Here is a 24,279-nt window from a genome sequence, read left to right as displayed (position 1 = left end):
TCTGTCAACAATATGCCAGACTGCTGCATTTTAGAAACCTCTGAGGCTATAGCACCCACCCAGTACTAGTTATAACAGAAAAGAAACTGCATTCTTATTTGATATAGTTATCTATTGATTATAGAAAATGTATTATAAATGCAATATTTAACTGTTCAGATATAAAATGTAAGGTAGAAAAAATACGGAAAATTGATGACACATTGTCAGAAGCTTGGGGGAAAAAAACACAAAATAGTTACCTCTTATTTCAGAAAATAAGTATTCACAGTTTATGTAGGAAAATTTTACAGAAAAGGATCCTACCTGAGTCTGCAAAGAACTGTTTGCTGCCAGCAGTGACTCTATAGCACCTGGAGGGCAATGTGTCAGAGCAAAAGCCATGAGCTCCTGCCGAGTACCCAAGTCTTGGTAGCCTTCTGATTGCCCTAATTGGCTGCATACCTCCCAACTTTTAGAATAGCCTGCAAAGGGAACAAAAAGATTGCCAAGCAAAGTCACATAAAATCAATAATTTAATTGGGGGGGTGGTGAGAAAAGAAATCAACTTTTTCCAATGGCCAAAGGTTACATCATCATCCACAAATCAGATAAGAGTATAGCTTCTCTTGTTAAATTCTCAACATTTCATGAGAGGAGAGGGGGTGGGGGAAGAGAGAGAGACACTTAGCAGTAAGCAAAAAATCCTGGAATTCAGCTACCTAACATTATATATACTCTAGGTACCAATATGGTGCATGGTCATGTGTGTGTGTCCATACATATGTATTTGTGCTTAGTAACACCATGTTAAGAAAAATCAGACCAGACTGCTTCAGAATAAACTGAACATTTTTAGAATACATCTGCTGCTGTAAAAGATCAGTGTTGTCTTTTCAAATAAAATAATTTAACTCTTCTGTGTTAGGGCCATGGGGGAATAGAGGGTGTCAAGGTTCCTCCCCCACTCTGAACTCTGGGGTACAGATGTGGGGACCTGCATGAAAACCTCCTAAGCTTACTTTTACCAGCTTAGGTTAAAACTTCCCCAAGGTACAAATTAATTTTATCTTTTGTCCTTGAAATATCCACTGCCACCACCAAACTCTAACTGGGTTTACTGGGAAACGTAGTTTGGACACATCTTTCCCCCCAAAATCCTCCCAACCCTTGCACCCCACTTCCTGGGAAAGGTTTGGTAAAAATCCTCACCAATTTGCATAGGTGACCACAGACCCAAACCCTTGGATCTGAGAACAATGAAAAAGCGTTCAGTTTTCTTACAAGAAGACTTTTAATAGAAATAGAAGTAAATAGAAGTAAAGGAATCACCCCTGTAAAATCAGGATGGTAGGTACCTTACAGGGTAATTAGATTCAAAACATAGAGAATCCCTCTAGGCAAAACCTTAAGTTACAAAAAAGACACACAGACAGAAATAGTCATTCTATTCAGCACAATTCTTTTCTCAGCCATTTAAAGAAATCATAATCTAACACGTACCTAGCTAGATTACTTATTAAAAGTTCTAAGACTCCATTCCTGGTCTATCCCCGGCAAAAGCAGCATATAGACAGACACAGACCCTTTGTTTCTCTCCCTCCTCCCAGCTTTTGAAAGTATCTTGTCTCCTCATTGGTCATTTTGGTCAGGTGCCAGTGAGGTTACCTTTAGCTTCTTAACCCTTTACAGGTGAGAGGATTTTTCCTCTGGCCAGGAGGGATTTTAAAGGGTTTACCCTTCCCTTTATATTTATGACAGAGGGGAAAAGCACAGGAGCAGATTATCTTCTGTTATTCCATGCCCCGATCTCCACTTATACCTTCCCCCACCCATAAACCATATTAGACTTGCAAGAATTAAAATAGGATTGGGCAGACAAAGAGAAATGTGAAGCCCCATCATTTCTACTAGCTATCCTCTGGATGGATGGGATGTGGGTGGTAGAACCAGAACAGGAACCACACTTCTCCAAAGTGCACACAATCACTTCCAGTGGCTGAGAGTCTAGTTACCCCAGATCATATGGGAAACATAGAACATTGTTTAAATGTTTGCAAATATGTACAAACAGCACATATAACTGGGATCCACTTTTTGCATTGTAGGAGGGATTATGGGGACGTGTCAACCTCCCCCATCACCAAACACACACTTTACTTAAAATTAGTTAAGTTCACAACTATGAATCCTGAGCAGAGGGAAGCACTAGCCTCCAGCCTGGAGTTCAGCACCTAACTCCACTAAATTAAGGGTGGAGGTTGGCTCCCTGTTAGTGTGCTGGCTTCTGTGAATCCTTTTTTTAAGTGCCTAACTCTACCCACACATTGTATAAGGAGCCTGGGTGCCTAACTTGGGGCTGTGAATTCCACAAGACAGCCAGATGCCTAAAAGTTAGGTGTTGCAACGCTGAGCATTGCAACACTTAAGTTCCCCTTATGAATATAGTCCCTAACATTCTCAGAGTAATACAACAGGACCCCTGAGCAACTGTATAACTAATAACTGCATTCCTCACTATTTAATTACTTCTACAAGTCAACCAATCACTTGATATGATAAATAGATCTTTCATTACACCGTGAAGTTTCTAAATTAATTTAACTTTTTTAGGTTGAAACCAGATACTAGCACAGCTTCATGAAGTAATGTGCTCATGTTTTGACGGAGAATTTACATAGAAAAGGATTAAAGAATGAATGGGTCCAGAAGGTCTTCACAAAATGGAAATTAATGCATTTACCACTAGGATCTATAGGGGTCTTTGGATTTTAATAGTATTTCAATGAATATTCATTAATGAACAAGTTTTCAACTTTATCACACATGGGGATTCACATGAGATAAATGAAAAACAATTTCTTCTCTCCTCCCTCCACACGAACAATTTGGAAATAAACCACTGTGGAAACAATTAAAACTAAATCCCTCCTGGGACAGACTTATGAGACACTGCGATGAAAATAAAGGATATCTGAACTAAAATATATAATTCCCGCAGACAGATCGCACAGAATTAATCAAACTGAAAACCTGCGTTCTTTCAGAGGTCACTGTTGCTTACATCACATGGACTACAAAACATTTATGTAAGCAACATAGTATTCTACACTTGCTGTATTCTAAGTAACTATATTCTAATTTCTACAAACAAAATGTGATTGACCTACTAATTAAGTTAGTCAGTCTGGAGTCACAGATTTTACATAATGTCAGAAAATTCAGGAGAGGACTTTTTTTTTTTTTTTTTAAGTGGTAAACTTCACCTGTGGCTATAAGCTCTTGGCAGTGCATACTAGCAGCTTTGTAGTCCTGGAAATGGAGAGCTTGTTCCACTAAAAGGATCAAAACCTGGCCTTTTCTCTCGGTCTGGTCATCTCCTGTAAGAAGAGTCAGAAAAGTTGTTACCAATTATTTCAAAGGTCAATAGTCAATTATTAGCACAGTATTTCACAAGAATGTTTCTGTATATTGTGGATGAAAATGGCTCTCTTTCAAAGCTGTTGATGGTTTGGATGCTACAAATATTCAATATAGATCTACCTCTTCCTGATGAAACCAAGACATAACTTATTTAATTAGTGAAACAGGTAATTGTGTGCCCAAACCATGTATTCATATATTGCCAGAAGAACTCACATCAGTATGTATTTCCATCACAAGGTGGAAAACACTTGTTGAAAAAAATAAATACTGTCTAGTTAATTGCCATTGTATGCGTTACAAAAGGTCTTCAAAAATGGGGGCTTAAAATTAGGCTCTTTAAATCACCAAGTAGGTCTCTAAATATGCATTTATTTTCAAAGGGAGCTGCTATGTGCCTCCATGTTAATTTTTAGGTATGTTAGGGCCTATATCTGTGTGTCCAATACAGCATGACTGATTTTTCTCTGTATCATTTTAATGTTAACACCTGTAGGATCCCTTATGACTCCAAAAGGAATAAAACCTCTAATTCATTCTTTATGGCCTGGACTTCTAATTGGTTGCAGTGTTGTCACTGAACTCTTGCTCTCCATTAACGACTTGCACAGGTTTAACTTTTCACCGAAGTCTTTGGGTCCAGCAGTTTGTTCAATTGTTCACCCCTAGGCAACAAGAGATGACTGTGCATGTTCCCGTGCAACCCGATAAATGTAAAATAAAACATGGACAGTGCAGGATTAACAGAATTTGACTTTGGGGGGGAAGGAGGGAAAGCAATGTGTCTATAAAATCTTGTCCTGGAGATAAAACCCATTCCACATGCAAATGTTCTGGTAAAAAATTGCCTCTATGTTCTAGGTGAGCATGAAAAGGAAAGGAAATCAGGAATATGAGGAGTCCTAATCTCGTTTCCAAACCACAGTTATATTCCATGCATATAATCTTCCCTCCTTCCACTATTTTTTTTGTCCCTCTATTTCTCACCTCGCTTGGCAAGTTGTAATGAACACAGCATATGTCCATAACTGTATATGAAAGTGCAGTCAGTCTCACACACGAGTAAGATCTAGATCTATATATTTTAAACGTATGCAAGATCTACAGGGATGGACTGATCAGAAAAAAAAAGGGCTTCTTTCAATGCAAGTCAATCTTTACTTCTTCTCACCAGCTATCAGAAGATTTTAAGGATGCAGTGCTGATGCAGCTATCTGAAAGGAGGTCAGATTATGAGACACTACATTAACATACCTGTCCTGGAGTAATTCAACTTCAAATATTTTAAAAAGTTAAATTTATCTAACTTGTAGACTTAAGACTATAAAAACAACTAAGAAGTCCATGGTTATTTTTTCCCCTCCACTCTGTGGCTCCAACAACAGAGGTAAACCACATTGCTTGTCTAATCTTTTTTATTTACTTTTAATCACGCCCATAAAGATAAATGTACTGATTATGCTAGACTGACAACCCTGAAGAAACAGTAAAACAATAATTTTAGTGCATAGATGGGAGGTAGGGTTGGTGGCCTATGATAGACAGGAGGTCAGACCAGATGATCTGGTGGTCCCTTCTGGCAAAAAACTCTAACTCTATTTACAGAGCTGTCCAACCAAGATGCCTCTGGCTCCGGATGCAGAGGGACCACCTCTGGGGTCTGGAGGGTAGCTTGACCTCCATACTCATTCATCCCTTAGCCTCTCCACTAAGACAGACTGCTATACAGTGTTACCAATTAGTCACCACCATGTTTTTTGTGATGTGAACTTTTGCCCACTGGGAGCGGACTGCTATGAAACTCCTCTCATCCAGGCCACTGCCCAGCAATTAAATGGAAACAACTTTTAGTCATTTTTTACCTAGGATAAATTTGAACCAGTGTCTTAGAGGTGAAATGTTCCTAGACACCTGCCAGGAATCCAGTGCCTTCCCCATACCCTTGGCAGCTTTCTAATGTATTATACTTATATTGGGAGATTTGTGTGTCAGCATCAGACACAAGGAAGGGGTAACAAAAGTGCAGTAAATGGATCTTTGCTGTTATTCAGAAATCACCGTGACCAATAATCAACTGCAATTTATTGGTATCTAAAATCAGTAGGGACACAATCGAAGCTGTTCTTTTCTTAATTGATCTTGAGTGGTCTTATGGCTTAGAGGGTTTTTTCGGGGGGGCGGGGGAGGGGAGGGGATGGTTGGCTAATTTATTTTCAAGCAATAGGCTCTCCGTCTGCGTGTTTTACAAGAGTGCAAATGTACATTATCATCAACCTCTCTCTATTCTCTTACAATAGTTAGTACCCTATATCAATGTGCCTCCTATTTAAACTCCCATTATCTTGATGCACACCGTTATATCAAAGGATTACAACTCCAACATGACTAGCAAATCCCCAGCAATGCACAGCTAGAACGTTTTTCATGTGGCTTTTGTTGACTCAAGGAAGCCAATTAAAATCCTACCCCCTGCAGGATTTCTAGTATCTTCTCTTATTCTTCCATTTAGACCTAGAAACTCACTGCCACTGCTTCACAGTTCCTGATTTGGGAGTTAAGATTAAGTCTTAAAGAAATGAAGCAGCTTTAAACATCTAGCTCCACAGTCCCCCATCCCTTGTGATATTGACATGAGACATTCCAGATTTTTCTTTAAAACTGTTGGTAAGATAAATGCCATCATAAAATGAGTATCTTATTTTACTTTATGATTCCTATCTGTTAGTATTGTTTGACATCCAGCAGATTGAATAGAAAAGACATTTAAAATTCAGGAACTGGAAATGTTTTATTACTTATTATTTCTATAGCACAGCCTGTATAAACAGCATGAGTTTACAAACCTCCTCAGGACTACTCCCTAGCATAAGGACTTGTATGCTCTGACTTCATGACTACTGAGGGTCAATCCACTGAGAAGCATTTACAGAATCCTTAAAGGATGTCATGCATCTCATCTTATCTCAAGGCAAATTGTCACAATGACAGACAGACATGTCGTGGTAAGGAAGAAAACTACCAGCGCTTAAGAAATATAAAGAAAACATCTCCATTTCAGGCAGCTTGGGTCATCCAGCAAGCAAGACAATATGAATTACAACTAATAAAGGATAATTCCAGTGCCGAAAGTTAATTTTAGCTAAGTTGGCCAGAATCATCTTCTGATGAGGGAAACTGAGGCACAGACCATCCCAAATTCCCAGAATGTCAGACCTGGATTTAGATCTCAGGTGTTCCTCAATAAAATAGTCACAAGTCCTATGCTCTGACAACAGTGTCTCTTTCATATACAGCAAGAACAGCTGTGCGCTATTTTGATATATATATATATTTTTTGTCTGAAACTGGAAAGGGCAACAGCATGAGAAAGTTGAGGAACTTGGTAATCTTCAAAAATAGGTATGACTTCTGGATAAGAGTTCAAAACATTTTTTAATTAGAAAAGTTCACCCATTCCTAAAATTAATTACATTTTTCCAAAAACTTTACTGTCAACTTAATGAGAAACTAAATGGATTTTTTTTAAATTAACGTCTCATCAAGCAACTCCTGTAACATGTGACAGCACAAAACAATGTCTAGACAGGCTTTTACAACATTCAGTAACAATAAACAAACAGCAATTAAAAGCAACTATCCAAGACTGATTTGTATTTTGAATCTTTTTTGTTCCAGTGTGCAATCAAATACACCAATTTAAGGCTAAATAATTACCTAAAATAGATTATTTGTGATCTGATTTTTACTGGGAATGAGGACTCTGGTTCCAATTCCAAAGTCTGCTCTAATTTATTAGTAACACCTTGTAAAACCCACCATGACTCCCTTACTTTGGCCACCTGTGAAACGGATATATTGCTTACCTACCTATTTTATTGAGGTGGTGGTGTGAGCCTAATTAGGATTTACTAATTGATTTAAGATACCTGATGAAAGACCATAAGAGTGCCCAAAGGAAGTTTGAGGAGTACATGACTTGCCTATAACTCTTGTTCTCTAAAAACATACTCCACAGTGGATCACTACTCTTGGAGTTCCATGTTCCCATAACATTGCCACACCCCAGTACAGGGAATTTTATACCACCTCTGGCTTAGTGTCTGTCCTTCCCCAAATCATTCTCTTTTAATGGTGGAACGTAGAGAGCACATGCAATTTACCCTACTGTGCAGAATAAAAGCTTTGGTTCATAGATGCTATTTAAAATTTTAATGAACCATAGAAGCAAACCTATTAAGTTGGAAAACAAGTACATTTTATTTCAAGCTGAAAATTATTTAAATAATAGGTTTTGATTTTTAGTATATCTTAAAATAATATGAATGTATAGGCTGCTCTTTAGGTTACAATGCATAACTTGAAGCAGACTAATAACATTGTTAATATTGTTATAGCTACAAAGATCTATAGTAACTATTCATCATATTAACGATACACTGCAACCTAATAAAATAATAAACAGAGGATAAATGCAAAAGTGCCCTATATGTCTTGCTTTTACAACCTAATTGATACATATATTTTTATACTGACTGTTAAAGCTCATGAGAGGCTCTATTTACACACTATAGTTAAGGCTGCATCCGTATTTCCATTGAAATCTCTGTTTTGCAAGGGTTTATTAATTTGATCATAAAAAGCAACTGACTTTAAACTTGGTGAGAGGTCCTGGCTGAAGAGCAAATTTTAGTTGTTTTTAGTTGTTTTCAAAGCTGTTGTGATTATGTAAAACATCTTCCTCATGTAAAATTTATATGAATTTGTCGAAAGCTCTTTTGCCCTATCATATTTTTAAAAAGACACAGAGCTCAATCCAAGGACAACTTTCATTCAAGTCAATGCTGCAATATCTAGGCATGTCAGAGTTAGTGAATGGCAGATTTAAACCCAAACTTTGAATAATCAGACTGTGGAACTCATTGCTACAAGATGTTATCAAGGTCAAGAATTTAGCAAGATTTTGTATGGATAATATCCAGTTACAACAGACAATATTAACAAAAATTCTGAAGGGATATAAAATAACTCAAGATTTAAACCTTAAACCATTGTTTTAACTACTAGGGATTATGATGAGACCTTGGGAGGGAGGCAGATTTTTTTACATCTGCCTATTTTCTTGTACCTTGTTCTGAATCATTTTATGCTGGTTCCTGACAGGAGATTGGACAAGATGGATCATGGGTTTCATGTACTATGGTAATTTATACGATCCTGTGAATAGCTCATTCTTTGTGAGTCATCCAGATCTTAATTTATAACAGGTTTCAGAATAGCAGCCATGTTAGTCTGTATCTACAAAAAGAAAAGGAGTACTTGTGGCACCTCAGAGACTAACAAATTTATTTGAGCATAAGCTTTCGTGAGCTACAGCTCACTTCATGAGCTGTAGCTCACGAAAGCTTATGCTCAAATAAATTTGTTAGTCTCTGAGGTGCCACAAGTACTCCTTTTAATTTATAACAGTTTCCAAATTCCAACAACTTTTCTGAGTCTTTAAAGGTATAAATAGCATAACAAAACCATCTGAAACAGCACTAATGTTTAAACTCAAAATGTAATGCACCAGAATACTTCATACTTGCGAACAAGTACTGTTGTCCTCTGCTGCACAGAACGTAAAGCTTATTCAAGTCTTTTTTTGCAATTAAGGCTCCTTTCTAATGAGTAGCTCCCCAGGAGACAAAAGTTCTTAGTCCTGACTTTTCTTAAAATCAAGTGTTGTGTTTTGGAGCACGTTACCAAGTTCCAGTGCCGATGAGGAATGCGTGTGGATTAATAAATAATTAAGGTATTAATTGTAGGCATGGATTCACTAGAAAAAACATACCTGAGGTCTACTGTAAAGAATATTTCCATTATTGCAATAAGACCAACCAAACTGGCATACTGTAAACCTCCAGTGGCAGTAAAAGTATATCGCCAAATGCAGAGTGATTTTATATAAAAAATAATCCACTTGAAGTGTTTTGTTATTATTACAAAGTGGAACTTATTAATGACAACATTGGAACACACAGTTCTGTACATTTATTCAGCCAAGAGAGACAAAAAATGTTACCAACTGTTAAAGCACAGTCTTTTGCTCAGTGAGACAGCCTCTTGAAATACACTCATTTCCATGAAATTCCATATTTATATTGGGAGTGACTACCACTATGATACTTAAGATTTTTTCTCTAAAGTCACTGAGAGATGCCTGGTGTGCTTGGAAAATAATTATTAATGCACAAAGTATCCGACTATTGGCTGAAATATCCACTATGTTCTTTTTTATCTTTATCTAAATTCCTTTGGTTGTACTTCTCCTTCCTCTTATCATTTAGGTTAGTGAGTAGACAAAAGAAAAAGCAACATGATTAGCCTGACCACCAAGACCTCTTGAGGAAGGAGAAGGGCAACACAATAAGCTCAAAACATAAGACAAAGCAATGCTCAGTCTGTCCAGTTTAACTGAGATATACTTTAAAAAAAAAAAAAAGTTCTGTAACCCTGCCTTTTGAGGGAGAGGGAGAGATTTAATTTTATCTACACATCATTTATTGGAATGAGCTGGGGAATGGTTATTACTTATTTATATGTGTGAGAGTGCATCTATGCATATATGCTCTCACAGTCATATGCATACAATTATTTTAAATACATACAGGTTAGGTTACCCTAACTTATTATATGACATTATTGTTAAGCAAACTGAAAAGGCAGGACGGTACTTCCTGTTACCCCTTCTCTACCTCCCCTAGGACCCAAAATGCAATTCAGCCAGCCATAACTCTCAGTCGCCCACAATCTTTTCCCTGACACCATGCAATGCCCCCTGCTCCTCACTGCACTTGTAAATATTGGCTCAGATATCTCCTCAGTCAACTCCTGGAGTATTCTAGGATGCATTTCATCAGGCCCTGGTGATTTAAAGGCATCTAACTTGTCTAAGTAATTTTTGACTTGTTCTTTCCCTATTTTAGACTCTGATCCTACCCCATTTTCATTGGCATTCACTATTTTAGATGTCCCATCGCCACCAACCTTCTTAGTGAAAACCAAAGCAGTCATTAAGCACCTCTGCCAGTTCCACATTTTCTGTTATTGTCTTTCCCTCCTCATTGAATAATGGGCCTATTGTCCTTGGTCTTTCTCTTGCTTCTAATTTATTTGTAGAATGTTTTCTTGTTTCCTTTTATGTCCCTAGCTAGTTTGATCTCGTTTTGTGCCTTGGCTTTTCTAATTTTGTCCCTGCATACTTGTGTTATTTGTTTATATTAATCCTTTGTAGTTTGACCGAGTTTCCACTTTATGTAGGACTCTTTTTGGAATTTTAGATCATTGAAGATCTCCTCGTTAAGCCTGTGTCATCTCTTGCAATACTTCCTATCTTTCCTATGCAATGGAAAGTTTGCTCTTCTGCCCTAACTAATGTCTCTTAGAAAAACTGCCAACTTCAATTGTTTTTCCCCTTAGACTTGCTTCCCATGGGATTTTACCTACCAACTCCCTGAGTTTGCTGAAGTCTGCCTTCTTGAAATTCATCTTTATTGTGCTGTTCTCCCTCCTACCATTGCTTAGAATCGTGAACTCTACCATTTCATGATCACTTTGACCCAAGTTGCCTTCCACTTTCAAATTCTCAACCAGTTCTTCCCTATTTGTCAAAATCAAATCTAGAACAGCCTCCCCTCTAGTAGCTTTGTCCACCTTCTGAAATAAAAAATTGTCTCCATTGCATTCCAAGAACTTGTTGGATAATCTGTACCCTGCTATCTTATTTTCCCAGTAGATATCTGAGTAGTTGAAGTCCCCCATCACCACCAACTCCTGTGCTTTGGATGATTTTGTTAGTTGTTTAAAAAAAAAAAACCTCATCCACCTCTTCTTCCTTGTTTGGTGGTCTGTAGTAGACCCCTACCATGACATCACCCTTGTTTTTTTACCCCTTTTATTCTTACTCAGAGACTTTCAACAAGTCTGTCTTTTATTTCTGTCTCAACCTCAGTCCAAGTGCATACATTTTTAATATATAAGGCAACACCTCCTACCTTTTTTCCCTGCCTGTCCCTCCTTCTATACCAATATTCCAGTCATGCGTATTATCCAGTGATACGTAGCCTCTGTGATGCCATCTAGGTCATAGTTGTGTTTATTTACTAGCATTTCAAGTTCTTTCTGCTTACTCCCCATACTTCTCGCATTAATATACAGACATTAGTGATGAAGAAAGCCAACAAGATGCATGAGACTTTATGTAAGCCACTTCAGAACACATGCTGGTCACACTCCTCACATTCAAAGATTGGGGAAAATATGTTCTATGCATACCAATACCCTTGTAAACAGTAACAGAAACGAAACAAGAATTTAGCATAAACAATATGCAAAAGGTAATACTGACATATAAAAGGAAAATCAGTGATTTGGTCTAGGGTAGCCAGAGAGGAAGATTAGTTTTCCCAACGAACACACAAAACTTTAAAACAGTCCTAACCATAGATCTCTAGTGATGCCTCCAAAATACCAATAGCAACATCTATATTGAGCTATGAGTGAAAAGAGTTATATATAAATTCTAGGTACTATTATCATTAAACATTATTAGAGTGTTGAAAACACTTCAGCAGAGAAGTCTGGGGGAATGTGCCGAATTCATTGTCTTCCTTTTCTGCAAAAGCAGAACATTCAATTTGGAACAGCTATTGTACTGCAGGTCCAATCCTGCAAGATGTTCTACACCTGAAATAAGCATTCAGCCCTAACACATTACCTTCAGCATAAAAATATGGTAAATCAACTGTAGACAAATTGCGTTGTTACACTGAAGTTTATGTGACACACAACTTTTGTTCTCTTACATGAGCAGGACTGTTGTTAAATCAAACTAGTATACTTGACAGGGATAAGAAAATTACTGGATTTGAAAAATGATTAGTATTAATCAATTATTAATACTAATAATTGATTCTACATCATAAAATATTCTCACCTGTAAATCCAAATCCAAATTTGACATGATCTTTGGCTCAAAATCTAAATTAAACAGGGCTGTTCTTATTTTATGTATTAAAGAAGGTCACAACAGCTGAATACAAGATCACCTGTAAAATATGTCAGTCATTCTTGAAGGCTGCTCCTACACAGGACACTTTGGTGCCATCCTTGAGTACATCTTGATGATTAACTCAAATGCCCTTGAGTTAATATCTTACATTGCAGTTTAACATTTACAACACTTTACCTGCAACTCTCAGTAAATCTGCAAGTCCCAGGAGCTTGGCAGACTGTTTGTAGTTTGTGGGCAACTGAGCAATACAGTCCTTGATGAGGCTGAGTCGATCAGAACACAAACGCACTGTTTAAAGAAAATATGATATGTTAAAGGGAGATTATAATGCACAAACTTTCTCTAATGTACGTGTAATTTTTGTTTAAAATGCAGGCACACTTACTCATGCTGCATAAACAAAACACCTCGTTTTCCAACGTAATATAGTTATTTGTTATAGTTTAACGAGGACTATATATGCAGAGGGTCCTTCACAAACACATAAAATACATCTCCCCTGTCCTGAAAAGCTTGCAATTTACATTAGGACTTTAGAGGCACATTTTAACAGGAATTGCAAACAATTACCTACACTGCATATTTTAATACTGATGGTCTATAAAGTGTTTAACACAATGAATTTTTATAGTTTATATAAAACTATATACTGTAATATAAAACTAAAGTTTATATTTTTACAACAGTATTGACCTTCAAAATTGCTTCGAACAAGCTTCCCACTCTATAAAATGAGTCTGCTTCATATTACTAGACAAGCTATGAAGAGAACATACAGAGTACTAACCATTAAACCTTCCCACTTAATACTCAATTAAATGAGCAGGAAATTAATTTATGCAGGGGGAAAAAATCAATATTAGCATACTATATCTATATTAGAAAAATTTCTACCAGACAAACATATCAATAAGAACATAAAAGCATCCATGTATTGCAAATTTTATGAAGGGCCTCTGGAAATCAAATGGTCAGCTTTCAAAAGTCAAGCAGAGTAACGATTTAAGACAAGAAACATAACAAAAGTATTGATTTTTTGTAGGTTCTGTAACACAATACATTAGTGGCACCATTAAAATCTTTGCATTTACTGATTACACCAATTAAATTTGTCAGAGTATTTCTCATTCTAATTAAAAGGAATACCACACACCAAGACAATATTGTGGTTTCATAAATATCAAATATGGGGATTTTCAGATGTATTCAGTATTGGCCTAACTTTGGAGTTCTACCATTAACTTTAGTACAATTAGGTCAACGCTGACCATTTTGGTAAAATCACACCCCAAGATTTTAATTTAACTCCCTGTGCCTATACACCAGCACAAATTGTGACTAACTCAACTTGCTTTAAAATATTACACTGATGTAACTGAACAGAACTTAGCCCAGAACTTAGAAGTAAAAGCTAATGGATTTATGGGCCTGAATAGGCAATAATTTACATCAGTTTTACACTTCAATAATTAGCCTTGATGTACAACAACATAAATGAAAGAAAGATCACATCCTGAATCTAAATGGAAACCAAAAAAAAGTTTAGAAGATACAAGGAGTCCCATTTTAAGATTAAAACACTGTAAACAGCACCCCTTCAAATTAAAAAAAAAACCCCAAATTAAGAACTTAATGTTTGAACTTGGCCCTTTACCCTAAAAGAGTAAAAAAGCAATTTTCACATATAATATTTAAAAGTCCTAAAAGCTTCATAATCATGTCATTAATTTTTTAAAGCCATTAATTCAGATGGGCAATTCTGTTTCTCATACGAATACATTAAACAAGGTTATTTTTACATTTTATATACATAACAAGGACTCAGCAGCTGAACACAAGACTGCACCTGCAAAATATGACAGCCTTCTGGAGACGAGGAAGATAAAAAACAGGGGTGAAGTGTATAGCTCGTTAAAGTGAAAGACTGTTAATACTGGCCAGATCAGCACAAGAGTCAAGGCAGCAACTTTGGAAGCTCTCAGTCCTCCTCTCAGTGGCTCTCAATCCTCACTGCATAGCCATACTCAAATAATATAGAAATGGATTCATTAAAGGGGAAGGGAAAACAGACATAGGCTCCAATACTATTTCTCGCTGGCATGGAAGGAAGGTAGAGATATTTTTTTCTTCTTTAAAGCAAACTCATCTGGAGTATTGTGTTCAGTTTTGGGGCCCCCCACTACAAAAAGAATGTGGACAAATTGGAAAGAGTCCAGTGGAGGGCAACAAAAATGATTAGGGGGCTGAGCCACATGACTTATGAGGAGAGGCTGAGGGAACTGGGCTTATTTAGTCTGCAGAAGAGAAGAGTGAGGGGGAGCTTTAAACTACCTGAAGGGGGGTTCCAAAGAGGATGGAGCTCGGCTGTTCTCAGTGGTGGCAGATGACAGAACAAGGAACAATGGTCTCAAGTTGCAGTGGGGGAGCTCTAGGTTGGATATTAGGAAAAACTATTTCACTAGGAGGGTGGTGAAATACTGGAATGGGTTGCCCAGCGAGGTGGTGGAATCTCCATCCTTAAGAGGTTTTTAAAGCCCTGGCTGGGATGATTTAGTTGGTGTTGGCCCTGCTTTGAGCAGGGCTGTCAAGGTTCCTCCCCCCCTCTGAACTCTAGGGTACAGATGTGGGGACCTGCATGAAAACCTCTTAAGCTTACTTTCACCAGCTCAGGCTAAAACTTCCCCAAGGTACAAACTAATTTTATCCTTTGTCCCTGGATCTCCACTGCCACCACCAAACTAACTGGGTTTACTGGGAAACGTAGTTTGGACACGTCTTTCCACCCAAAATCCTCCCAACCCTTGCACCCCACTTCCTGGGAAAGGTTTGGTAAAAATCCTCACCAATTTGCATAAGACTTTTAATAGAAGTAAAGAAATCCCCTCTGTAAAATCAGGATGGTAGATACCTTACAGGGTAATTAGATTCAAAACATAGAGAATCCCTCTAGGCAAAACCTTAAGTTACAAAAAGGACACAAAGACAGGAATAGTCATTCTATTCAGCACAGTTCTTTTCTCAGCCATTTAAAGAAATCATAATCTAACACATACCTAGCTAGATTACTTACTAAAGTACTAAGACTCCATCCCTGGTCTATCCCCGGCAAAAGCAGCATACAGACAGACACAGACCCTTTGTTTCTCTCCCTCCTCCCAGCTTTTGAAAGTATCTTGTCTCCTCATTGGTCATTTTGGTCAGGTGCCAGTGAGGTTACCTTTAGCTTCTTAACCCTTTACAGGTGAGAGGATTTTTCCTCTGGCCAGGAGGGATTTTAAAGGGGTATACCCTTCCCTTTATATTTATGACAAGGGGGTTGAACCAGATGACCTCCTGAGGTCCCTTCCAACCCTGATATTCTATGATTTTATGATTCATGAGACACACTCAGCTACTACAGCAATAGGTGGTGGATAAATATTCTAACAAAGGATAGGTGGGATTAAAAATCCCCCACACTTTTATTTGGCCCAAATTTGTGGTATGGCCGGATGGATGGATGGATAATCAAACTAAATAATGTCTTAAAGTTACCATTTTATATACACAACAAGGGTATCTGTAAATGTTCTTAAACATTTGAGCCACGCTCCAGGGCAGGTAGGCTGGAAAGAGTATTTCTTGGCACTTGATGCTGGAATGCCGTTCAGGCAGCTTCCACACTACAAAATCATTTACTACTTCTGCTCCTAGTATGTGTTTCCTTTGGGGTACCTTAACATTGCATTAATAGAGCCTTACAAAATTCTACTAGCTCCCCATATTTAAAAAACAAACAAACAAACAAATCAGGCAACTAATATATTATTTTTTAGCATCATCATGAGGACAATGATGAGAGACAATGTTGCAACTGGGATGGTAAAGTTCCATGCGTATTTTGCAAGCTAGTATTAGACGCTGGGTCTTGCGTTTAAGATTTTTTTCAATCAATGGCATCATGCAACATTAAAAATCTCCTATCAAACTCTTGAAGTAAGATGGTCCCAAATGTGACCTTTCAGGACTTGATCAATTTAGTTAGTTTTCATTATTTCAAGGTCACCTAAACTCTGTCGAAAGAGTATGGGCAAGCAAAGGTGGACATGAAAGATTAGTGGGAATAGAAAACAAAGACTGAGAAAGGAATTAAAAGAAAAGAAGATGTAACAAAAGCTAGAGGAAAAACAAATCGAAAGATATGACTGGGAAACTAATAATGAAAAAAAGGAGAAGAAAGTAAACTAAAGAGGCACAGAGGAAAAAGAAAAGAGGTGAAAAATTAAAGAAATCTTTGTGGATGAAAGCAGAGTCAGGAGCCATTGTCTCAAGAAGATCTTATATAAATTATGAAGAGAGGAAATAAAATTTGATAAGACTATTTGAGGAGGAAGAGGATATCCAGAAGTACAAATATAATAAACTATTTTAATATATATAGAATATAGTGCGAGTCTCATACACATTTTGGCAATTAACTAGAGATTACTGTTCAGTTGGTTGCAAAAAAACAGGGCGGGGGAACACAAGAGCCGGAGTAAGGATAAAGAAAAGCCAAGCTAATGAAATTAAAAGACAAAACAGTATAAGATGAAGTGAGCTGTAGCTCACGAAAGCTTATGCTCAAATAAATTTGTGAGTCTCTAAGGTGCCACAAGTACTCCTTTTCTTTTTGCGGATACAGACTAATACGGCTGCTACTCTGAAAACTTGTCAGTATAAGTAAAGTAACTCTAAAGGTTAGGCTCATACCCACAGAGAAATTCTGAGAAAGGTTGTGAGAGCATCCTAACATCCTACTGAGCAAGATGATACTACACAGGATCAGGTGGGAAAGGGGGAGAGAGATGGGGTGTGGTGTATGTGTGTGTGTTTGTTCCTCCCTCCACGGTTCTGAGAAAGTGCACTGCAGTTCCCAAGCACAGAGTACACAAAGAATGTAAACCCACAACTTTAATTCTTTCCTTCCTTTTATGCACTAAATAGTGTTTCACTCTTAATGTTATTTAAATGTCATCTTTAAAATATTTAAATTACTGTACAATAACATCTACCTTGGATAAACTTCTTGCAGCTATATGAAAACTTTAAAACAGATTTTTATTCCTTTACTAGATTAATTTATCTGAAAGATTTTGAAGAGAGAAGGATAAAGCAGTACCATTAAAAACGACAGGCTTCATTTCACATACAGTAATTATGGCAAATTGGATATGTTACAGGTGATATTAAAACTGTATTCCAGTACAATTTTTTTTAATGACTCTGTTTTAGTAAGTGAAACAGGCATGAAAGAACCGTGCATATCACTCCAAGGTCATTTATAATCTGAACAAAATAAATCAATTCACCTTGAAGAAAAATAATTCAACTGCAGAATACAGAAATGTTTTGCAACTAGGCTTTTTATCCTTCAACCCTGTGCCACAGGAAATTAGAATATAAGAATGGCCCTACTGGGTCAGACCAAAGGTCCATCTAGCCCAGTATCCTGTCTGCCAACAGTGGCCAGTGCCAGGTGCCCCAGATGAAATGAACAGAACAGGTCATCATCAAGTGATCCATCCACTGTCGCTCATGCCCAGCTTCTGGCAAAAGTTCTTATGCTTTTCCTATGGAAATATATCTGTTTCATTTAGCTTTTACAAAAATATTTGCAATGGAAAAACAAAACGAACTCCACACCACTTTAAAAAAATGGGAAACACAAAAAACCTATTTACGATTTTAAATCAGGAGTTCTCCAAAAGGAAATCTACTGCAAATGTTGACCTCGACTGTCAATTTGTTTTACAGGAATATACGAAACCATACAGCAATCTGCTAAAGAAAGAAACTTATTCTTTTTTCAACAACAACTGCCTGCAGATAAAAAAAAAAAAAAAAGACTCTCTCAAAGATTGTTTGCAAGGTAATTATGTTGTATGAATATTCTGGGCATCATTTCAGAGGTGTACTTTCCACTGCAGTCAGTGGGAGTGGTGGGTAATTGTCAAGGTTCCTTCCCCACTCTGAACTCTAGGGTACAGATGTGGGGACCTGCATGAAAGACCCCCTAAGCTTATTCTTACCAGCTAAGGTTAAAAACTTCCTCAAGGTACAAACTTTGCCTTGTCCTTGAACCCTATGCTGCCACCACCAAGCGTTTTAAACAAAGAACAGGGAAAGAGCCCACTTGGAGACGTCTTCTCCCCAAGCCCTACACCCCCTTTCCTGGGGAAGGCTTGATAAAAATCCTCACCAATTTGCATAGGTGAACACAGACCCAAACCCTTGGATCTTAAGAACAATGAAAAAACAATGAGGTTCTTAAAAGAGAATTTTAATTAAAGAAAAAGTAAAAGAATCACCTCTGTAAAATCAGGATGGTAAATACCTTACAGGGTAATCAGATTCAAAACATAGAGAATCCCTCTAGGCAAAACCTTAAGTTACAAAAAGACACAGAAACAGGAATGCACATTGCATTCAGCACAGCTATTTTACCAGCCATTAAACAAAAGAAAATCTAACGCATTTCTAACTAGATTGCTTACTAACTTTTTACAGGAGTTCTGAAGAGCATTCCTGATCTGTTCCTGGCAAAAGCATCACACAGACAGACAGACCTTTTGCCGCCGCGCCCCCCCCCCCCCCAGCTTTGAAAGTATCTTGTCTCCTCACTGGTCATTTTGGTCAGGTGCCAGCAAGGTTATCTTAGCTTCTTAGCCCTTTACAGGTGAAAGGGTTTTGCCTCTGGCCAGGAGGGGTTTTATAGTTCTGTATACAGAAAGGTGGTTACCCTTCCCTTTATATTTATGACAGTAATGAACATCAATGATGATCAAGCTGCTCACTTTTTCAAAATAGTTTCATGAAAATAGATTACATTTAAACAGTGTCTTTCCCTCTCAAAGGATCCCCAAAGTGTTTTTACAAACAGAAGGCATATTAAGACTCTTATGCAGCAAAACACTTATGCACAAGAGTAAAATGTATGTACAGATGGAGTCTTATTAACTTCACTGGGCTTACTCATGTTAAAGTTATAGACAATTTTCAGCTAATGAACTGTGGCTCATGTTCCACCAGGCCATCACATCAGGGACATAAGTAATACATTGTACCTTGTAATGGCAAGATTCTCAGACCAAATTCTTCAAGATAGTTAAGAGCACGAATGAGATCTAGCTCCTCTTGGATAGCACCGGGGCAGTCTACAATAAGTTGTAAACAGCATCTAAATAAACAGAAAAACGAACATTACAAACTTCATACAAGTTATTTATAATATATATAACTTTTTATATTTGACTGAAAAGTGCAAAACAGTGATTTATTACACTTTTGGACTGTCAAATTTTTAACAGAAACTGCATCATGTGACAAAGAGTTTTACATGATTTCACCGTTAGCTGACCAATGCTCTGCGACACTCAGAAGCACATACTAGTTACCAAATATCTTAGCTGGGTGACCCGTGATACTCATGACCTAAATTAAGACACTAAACACCTAAATTAGGAAAAACTTAGGACTTCTAATACTCGAGCACATTTAATGAAACAGAGACACAGACATTTACATTTATTGAAAAATTTAATGCAGCATAGGGGCAAACTTCCATGCACCACTGCTGCTTTTAAGCTTTGCCAAAAATAGCACACAACGCCAAAAAACTTGAGGAAAAATTACACAAACGCAACTCTTCCAGGGACTCCAGACAGTTCATCCAGCAATCTGTGTTAAATAAATAAATAAATAAAATTCCTGAAAGAACAGAAATGATAGATTAAAAATTGCTGATGTACCAACTATGAATAAGTGTTTTATGCATGACCAGATACTATTTCTCAAGTAGTAAAATGCATCAAAAATGATTTTTGTCTTTAAAACAACCTTTCATCTTATATGGTGCACAGTGAAGGAGGCATCACTCCACAAGAAACTGTGTATTCTATCACATGCTTATGCAATTTGTCATGTGGACATCTTCATATATATAGAATATTCGGTACATATAATCTGAGAGAGAAAGAAGGTATCAAGTTAAAAGGATGCAGTTGTGATAGATGTAAGCTAGCTTTGTTAATAACTGAAGAGTCAGATTTTCAAGAAGATTCAGCACATACAAGCGGGCCTAGATTTTCAGAAGTGCTTGCCACCCTTTAGCTCCCTCTGTTCTCAAAGAGAGCTGGGCACTTTTGAAAATCTGATGACCTTAGGTGCCTAATGGGAGCTGTTGTGTGTTGAACACTTCTGAAAATCCGGCCCAACTCACATGCTTGTGTCCACCTATGTAACTATTCAGACTACAAGCATAACCATTTAGAATTTAATCGGAACAAACCCTTTCAATTGTGACTTAGGTCTACAGTAAACAGTTAAGTCGATCCAGCTGCATTGCTTAGGTATGTGAAAAATCCATACCCCTGAGGAACATAGTTACTAACTCCAGTATAGACAGTGCTAAGTCAACAGAAGAATTCTTCCATTGACATAGCTACCTCCTCTTGGGGAGGCAGATCAACTACAATGATGGGAGAACCCTCCCATCCGAAGTGCTACAGTGATGTGGTTGTGCCACTGTAGCAGTTAAAGTGTAGCCATAGCTTAAGTCTGATCATCATTACTACTTTCTGAGGAGGAAAATACTGCTTAAATATCCATTACTAGTTAGCATGGGGAACAGTCACAGTCATATACACATGGCAGATTTAATCTGCAACATTCTGCCTTCTCTACAGGCACATAAATCCCCATTGAAGAGTTTTTAATAATTAGATACAGCATGTGCATTTAGATTACTGAATGCATATGTAAATGGCAATATGCTAACAAATAGTTATACATATGTTTTAGCAGGAATCCATCGATATTTCTGCAGGGCATCTAGTAACCTTGGTATCTCAGAAATGTGACAATCAATCTATTTTAAGAATGTACCAGTCTAATCATTATGGCGTGGGGGTGCAAAAGTCAGCACAAACCCTATGGTTCAATTTAAAGTCTTCAAATAGACAGACCTGGGCCCTGCCCCAAAGAGTTTATAATCTGATACAAAGCTCAATATTAACATGATCAAAAAGGGGGGAGGGACAGCTAACTCAATATTGCACAGGCTAGGAACTGCACAATTTGATGGCTCCCAACTGTTCCAACTCATTGTCTTTTGTGGAAAATAAAATCTGATGTCTTCAAATGCTACACAATTTAGCCATAGTTGCTGAGCTGTTTCAGGGAAGGGACACAACCAAAGTGGGTCCAGAGGAGGAATCTGAAGGAGGACGACAATGGCCTTAAGGATTAAATCAAGATATATACTCCATGTATACAAGTCAGTGCTGAAGAAAGTGTAGAGATCCTAGTGGGACAAACAGACAAAATAGATGTTCCAGGCTCACATTACTGAAAAAAATCAGTGTATCTTCTGTGAAATGTCTTCTCTGCATGCTTTTTTAGTTTTAAACAATCCAAATTTATACAAAAATCAATATTTACAATCAAAGTATGGCTGCAAACATAGAAGTATAATTCCCCCCAAACAGGTGAATATGAACACAACCAAAGCGAAATTGACATAAACCAAAGTATCTGGCGGTCTTCTCCCGACATGTAGAAGTTCACCTCCTCCCTCACATGGGTAACAGAAAAAAAATCTGTATGGGATTGGAGAGAGTGCATCACACATACTAAAATGTGGAGACAATGCCTTCCCCTAGAAGTCCTTCCCGAGAATGCCACCCGCAGTCTCTGATTGGGTTTGGAAAAGAGAGAGAGAGGCATAACCATAACAAAGAGTGGGCTATGGGTATTTGACTGTCCTTATACATAAAGACCAGACAAGAGTCTGGGTCTTAAGCCATATTTGATCATTTAACTTCCAAGTTAGTCTCAATGAGTCACCCAGAGTTATTTATTGGCTTACTCCCGCCTTTCCCTAGAATTTTAAGGGAAAAACCTTGAATATGCAAAATTCATTAGCTTCTTTTCCTACTCAGTACTTCACAAAATATGTATCTGCACAGGTAATTATTTATAACTCCATCAATAGAAATAATAAGTAAACTGTTTTAAAAAAGTACAGAAGATGTTTGTATTTATTAACACTAAACCAAGCTCTGACCAAGAGGGATGAACCTGGTGTATTTGGTTACAAAAGTATATCCCCAGTCTGTGTCCAACATCAGTCTATCGCTTCTAAAATAGAGAAAAGGCCGGGGCGGGGGGGGGGGTGATCAGAACTGCATTTTCAGACCCTTTTAACCACTTTTTTCCAGTTCAGTCATGGAGAAACCCAATTAGTTAGCGGTGGCCCTAATTATTCATGAGAATAAATGCATGGTTTGCCAACCTATACAGCTCAGTAAGAGTAAATGTTCCACTAAAAAGAATAAAACTTCCTAATATCAAGAAAGTGAAATCAGTTATTAACTGCTCAACTGTAAAGCACCTGAATTACGCAATTAAAAGTTGTTTTTTTGTGATCGCTGCAAAAACTGATAAGGAGCACAAAGAATTATTTTTATAGGCCAACATGAATTCTGTGCCTTAGAAAACACTAACTTATTTAATAATTTTGCCTCATACTTTGGTTCATCCACTCAGATGTAATTAAGTAAAAAAAAAAAAAAAAAGTTTTGTTGATTCTATCTTATGGGGGAAGAAAGAAATTAGTTTGAATTAATGTAAACTTAAATAATAACAAATGGAATAGAAAATTCTTAAATAATAAGGAAACACCAGATAAATTAAGTCATTTGTATATAAAATTAATATTCAGGATAAGCCAATGTATAAACCATAGTTGGGGTTGGTCCTGCTTTGAGCAGGGGGTTGGACTAGATGACGTCCTGAGGTCTCTTCCAACCTTACTCTTCTATGATTTATTTTCAAAGTAGGAGACATCAGATTCTCTTACCTATCTACATGTACCTCATAGACGAGAACCATTAAAACACTATTATATTTAACATTTCAGTGAAATGATCTCTCACGTTAGATATAATTATCTTGTGATGACGGGGACATCTCTATTTCTTTCAGAGAAAAAAAAATGTTCCTAAAAAGAAAGGGATGAAGTACAGCAAGGCTGCACTAAAAGAAAATAAGGGAAATAAAGAAGGAAAGAAAAGGAAATGAGATTGAAAGACTGAAGAGAAAAATGATTACTTATTATTTGCATTGTGGTAGAATCCAGACAATCAGGGCTGTACCAATAAAGAACAAAGAGATGGCTCCCACCACAAAGAGTCTGAGACAGCGTCATATGGACATGAGGAGAACAAGGAAACAATGAGAGAATGTTGATCAGCATGGTAAGCAGCAGCTATTGCTACTTGACCAAAACAAAACAGATACACACACTTTTATATCCTCTGTTCAAGACTCTCACAGCACTTTCCAAAAATTACTGAGATAAACCTCAGAACACCCAATATTAGAGGTTGGATAACTACTTCCCCTTTACAGATCAGAAACTGAAGCATAGAGTACAACAAGACCCTGGACTTGACTTGAGTCACAGCCATCTTGTGTATGGACTTAGCATAACCCGCAGTCATGTTGTATGCTCAGCCACCACAAATTGAAAACAAAAAACTACAGAGTCAGGAGAATTCAGGCTTGACTTAGGCAGACAGTAGAAAAGTATCAGCTGCAGCATTACGAATACAGCTAGATATATATTCACAAAGTCATAAGAATAGGGAGAGAATGGACAAGCTAACCTTGAATTTCTGTAGCTTCTTCCTGATAAAAAAAAAATATATGAGGTTTTGCTGTTCTAAGTGTATCCCACTAATGAAGCACAAAAGATAAGTAGTCCTTGAGAAGTTATTATTAACTGTGAAAAATACAAAAGCTAA

The 24,279-nt window shown here is 37.4% G+C and overlaps 1 protein-coding gene across 1 annotated transcript in view; it reads right to left on the bottom strand.

Annotated features, from left to right (window-relative positions):
- Window positions 1-24,279, bottom strand: part of NBAS (NBAS subunit of NRZ tethering complex) — a 347,509-nt gene that overhangs the window by 190,599 nt on the left and 132,631 nt on the right. Inside the window, exons 31-34 of the mRNA XM_074947616.1 lie at window positions 19,540-19,652; window positions 12,629-12,742; window positions 3,246-3,359; window positions 307-464 (exon numbers count right to left, since the gene is read on the bottom strand). Coding sequence (XP_074803717.1) covers window positions 307-464; window positions 3,246-3,359; window positions 12,629-12,742; window positions 19,540-19,652 — 499 coding nt within the window. The remainder of the gene's footprint in view (window positions 1-306; window positions 465-3,245; window positions 3,360-12,628; window positions 12,743-19,539; window positions 19,653-24,279) is intronic.

The sequence above is a fragment of the Natator depressus genome, chromosome 3 (genome assembly GCF_965152275.1).
Source record: "Natator depressus isolate rNatDep1 chromosome 3, rNatDep2.hap1, whole genome shotgun sequence".
In the NCBI taxonomy this organism is placed as follows: domain Eukaryota; kingdom Metazoa; phylum Chordata; order Testudines; family Cheloniidae; genus Natator; species Natator depressus.
Note: the sequence above shows the minus strand (reverse complement) of the source record. Positions and strands in the feature narration are given on the sequence as shown.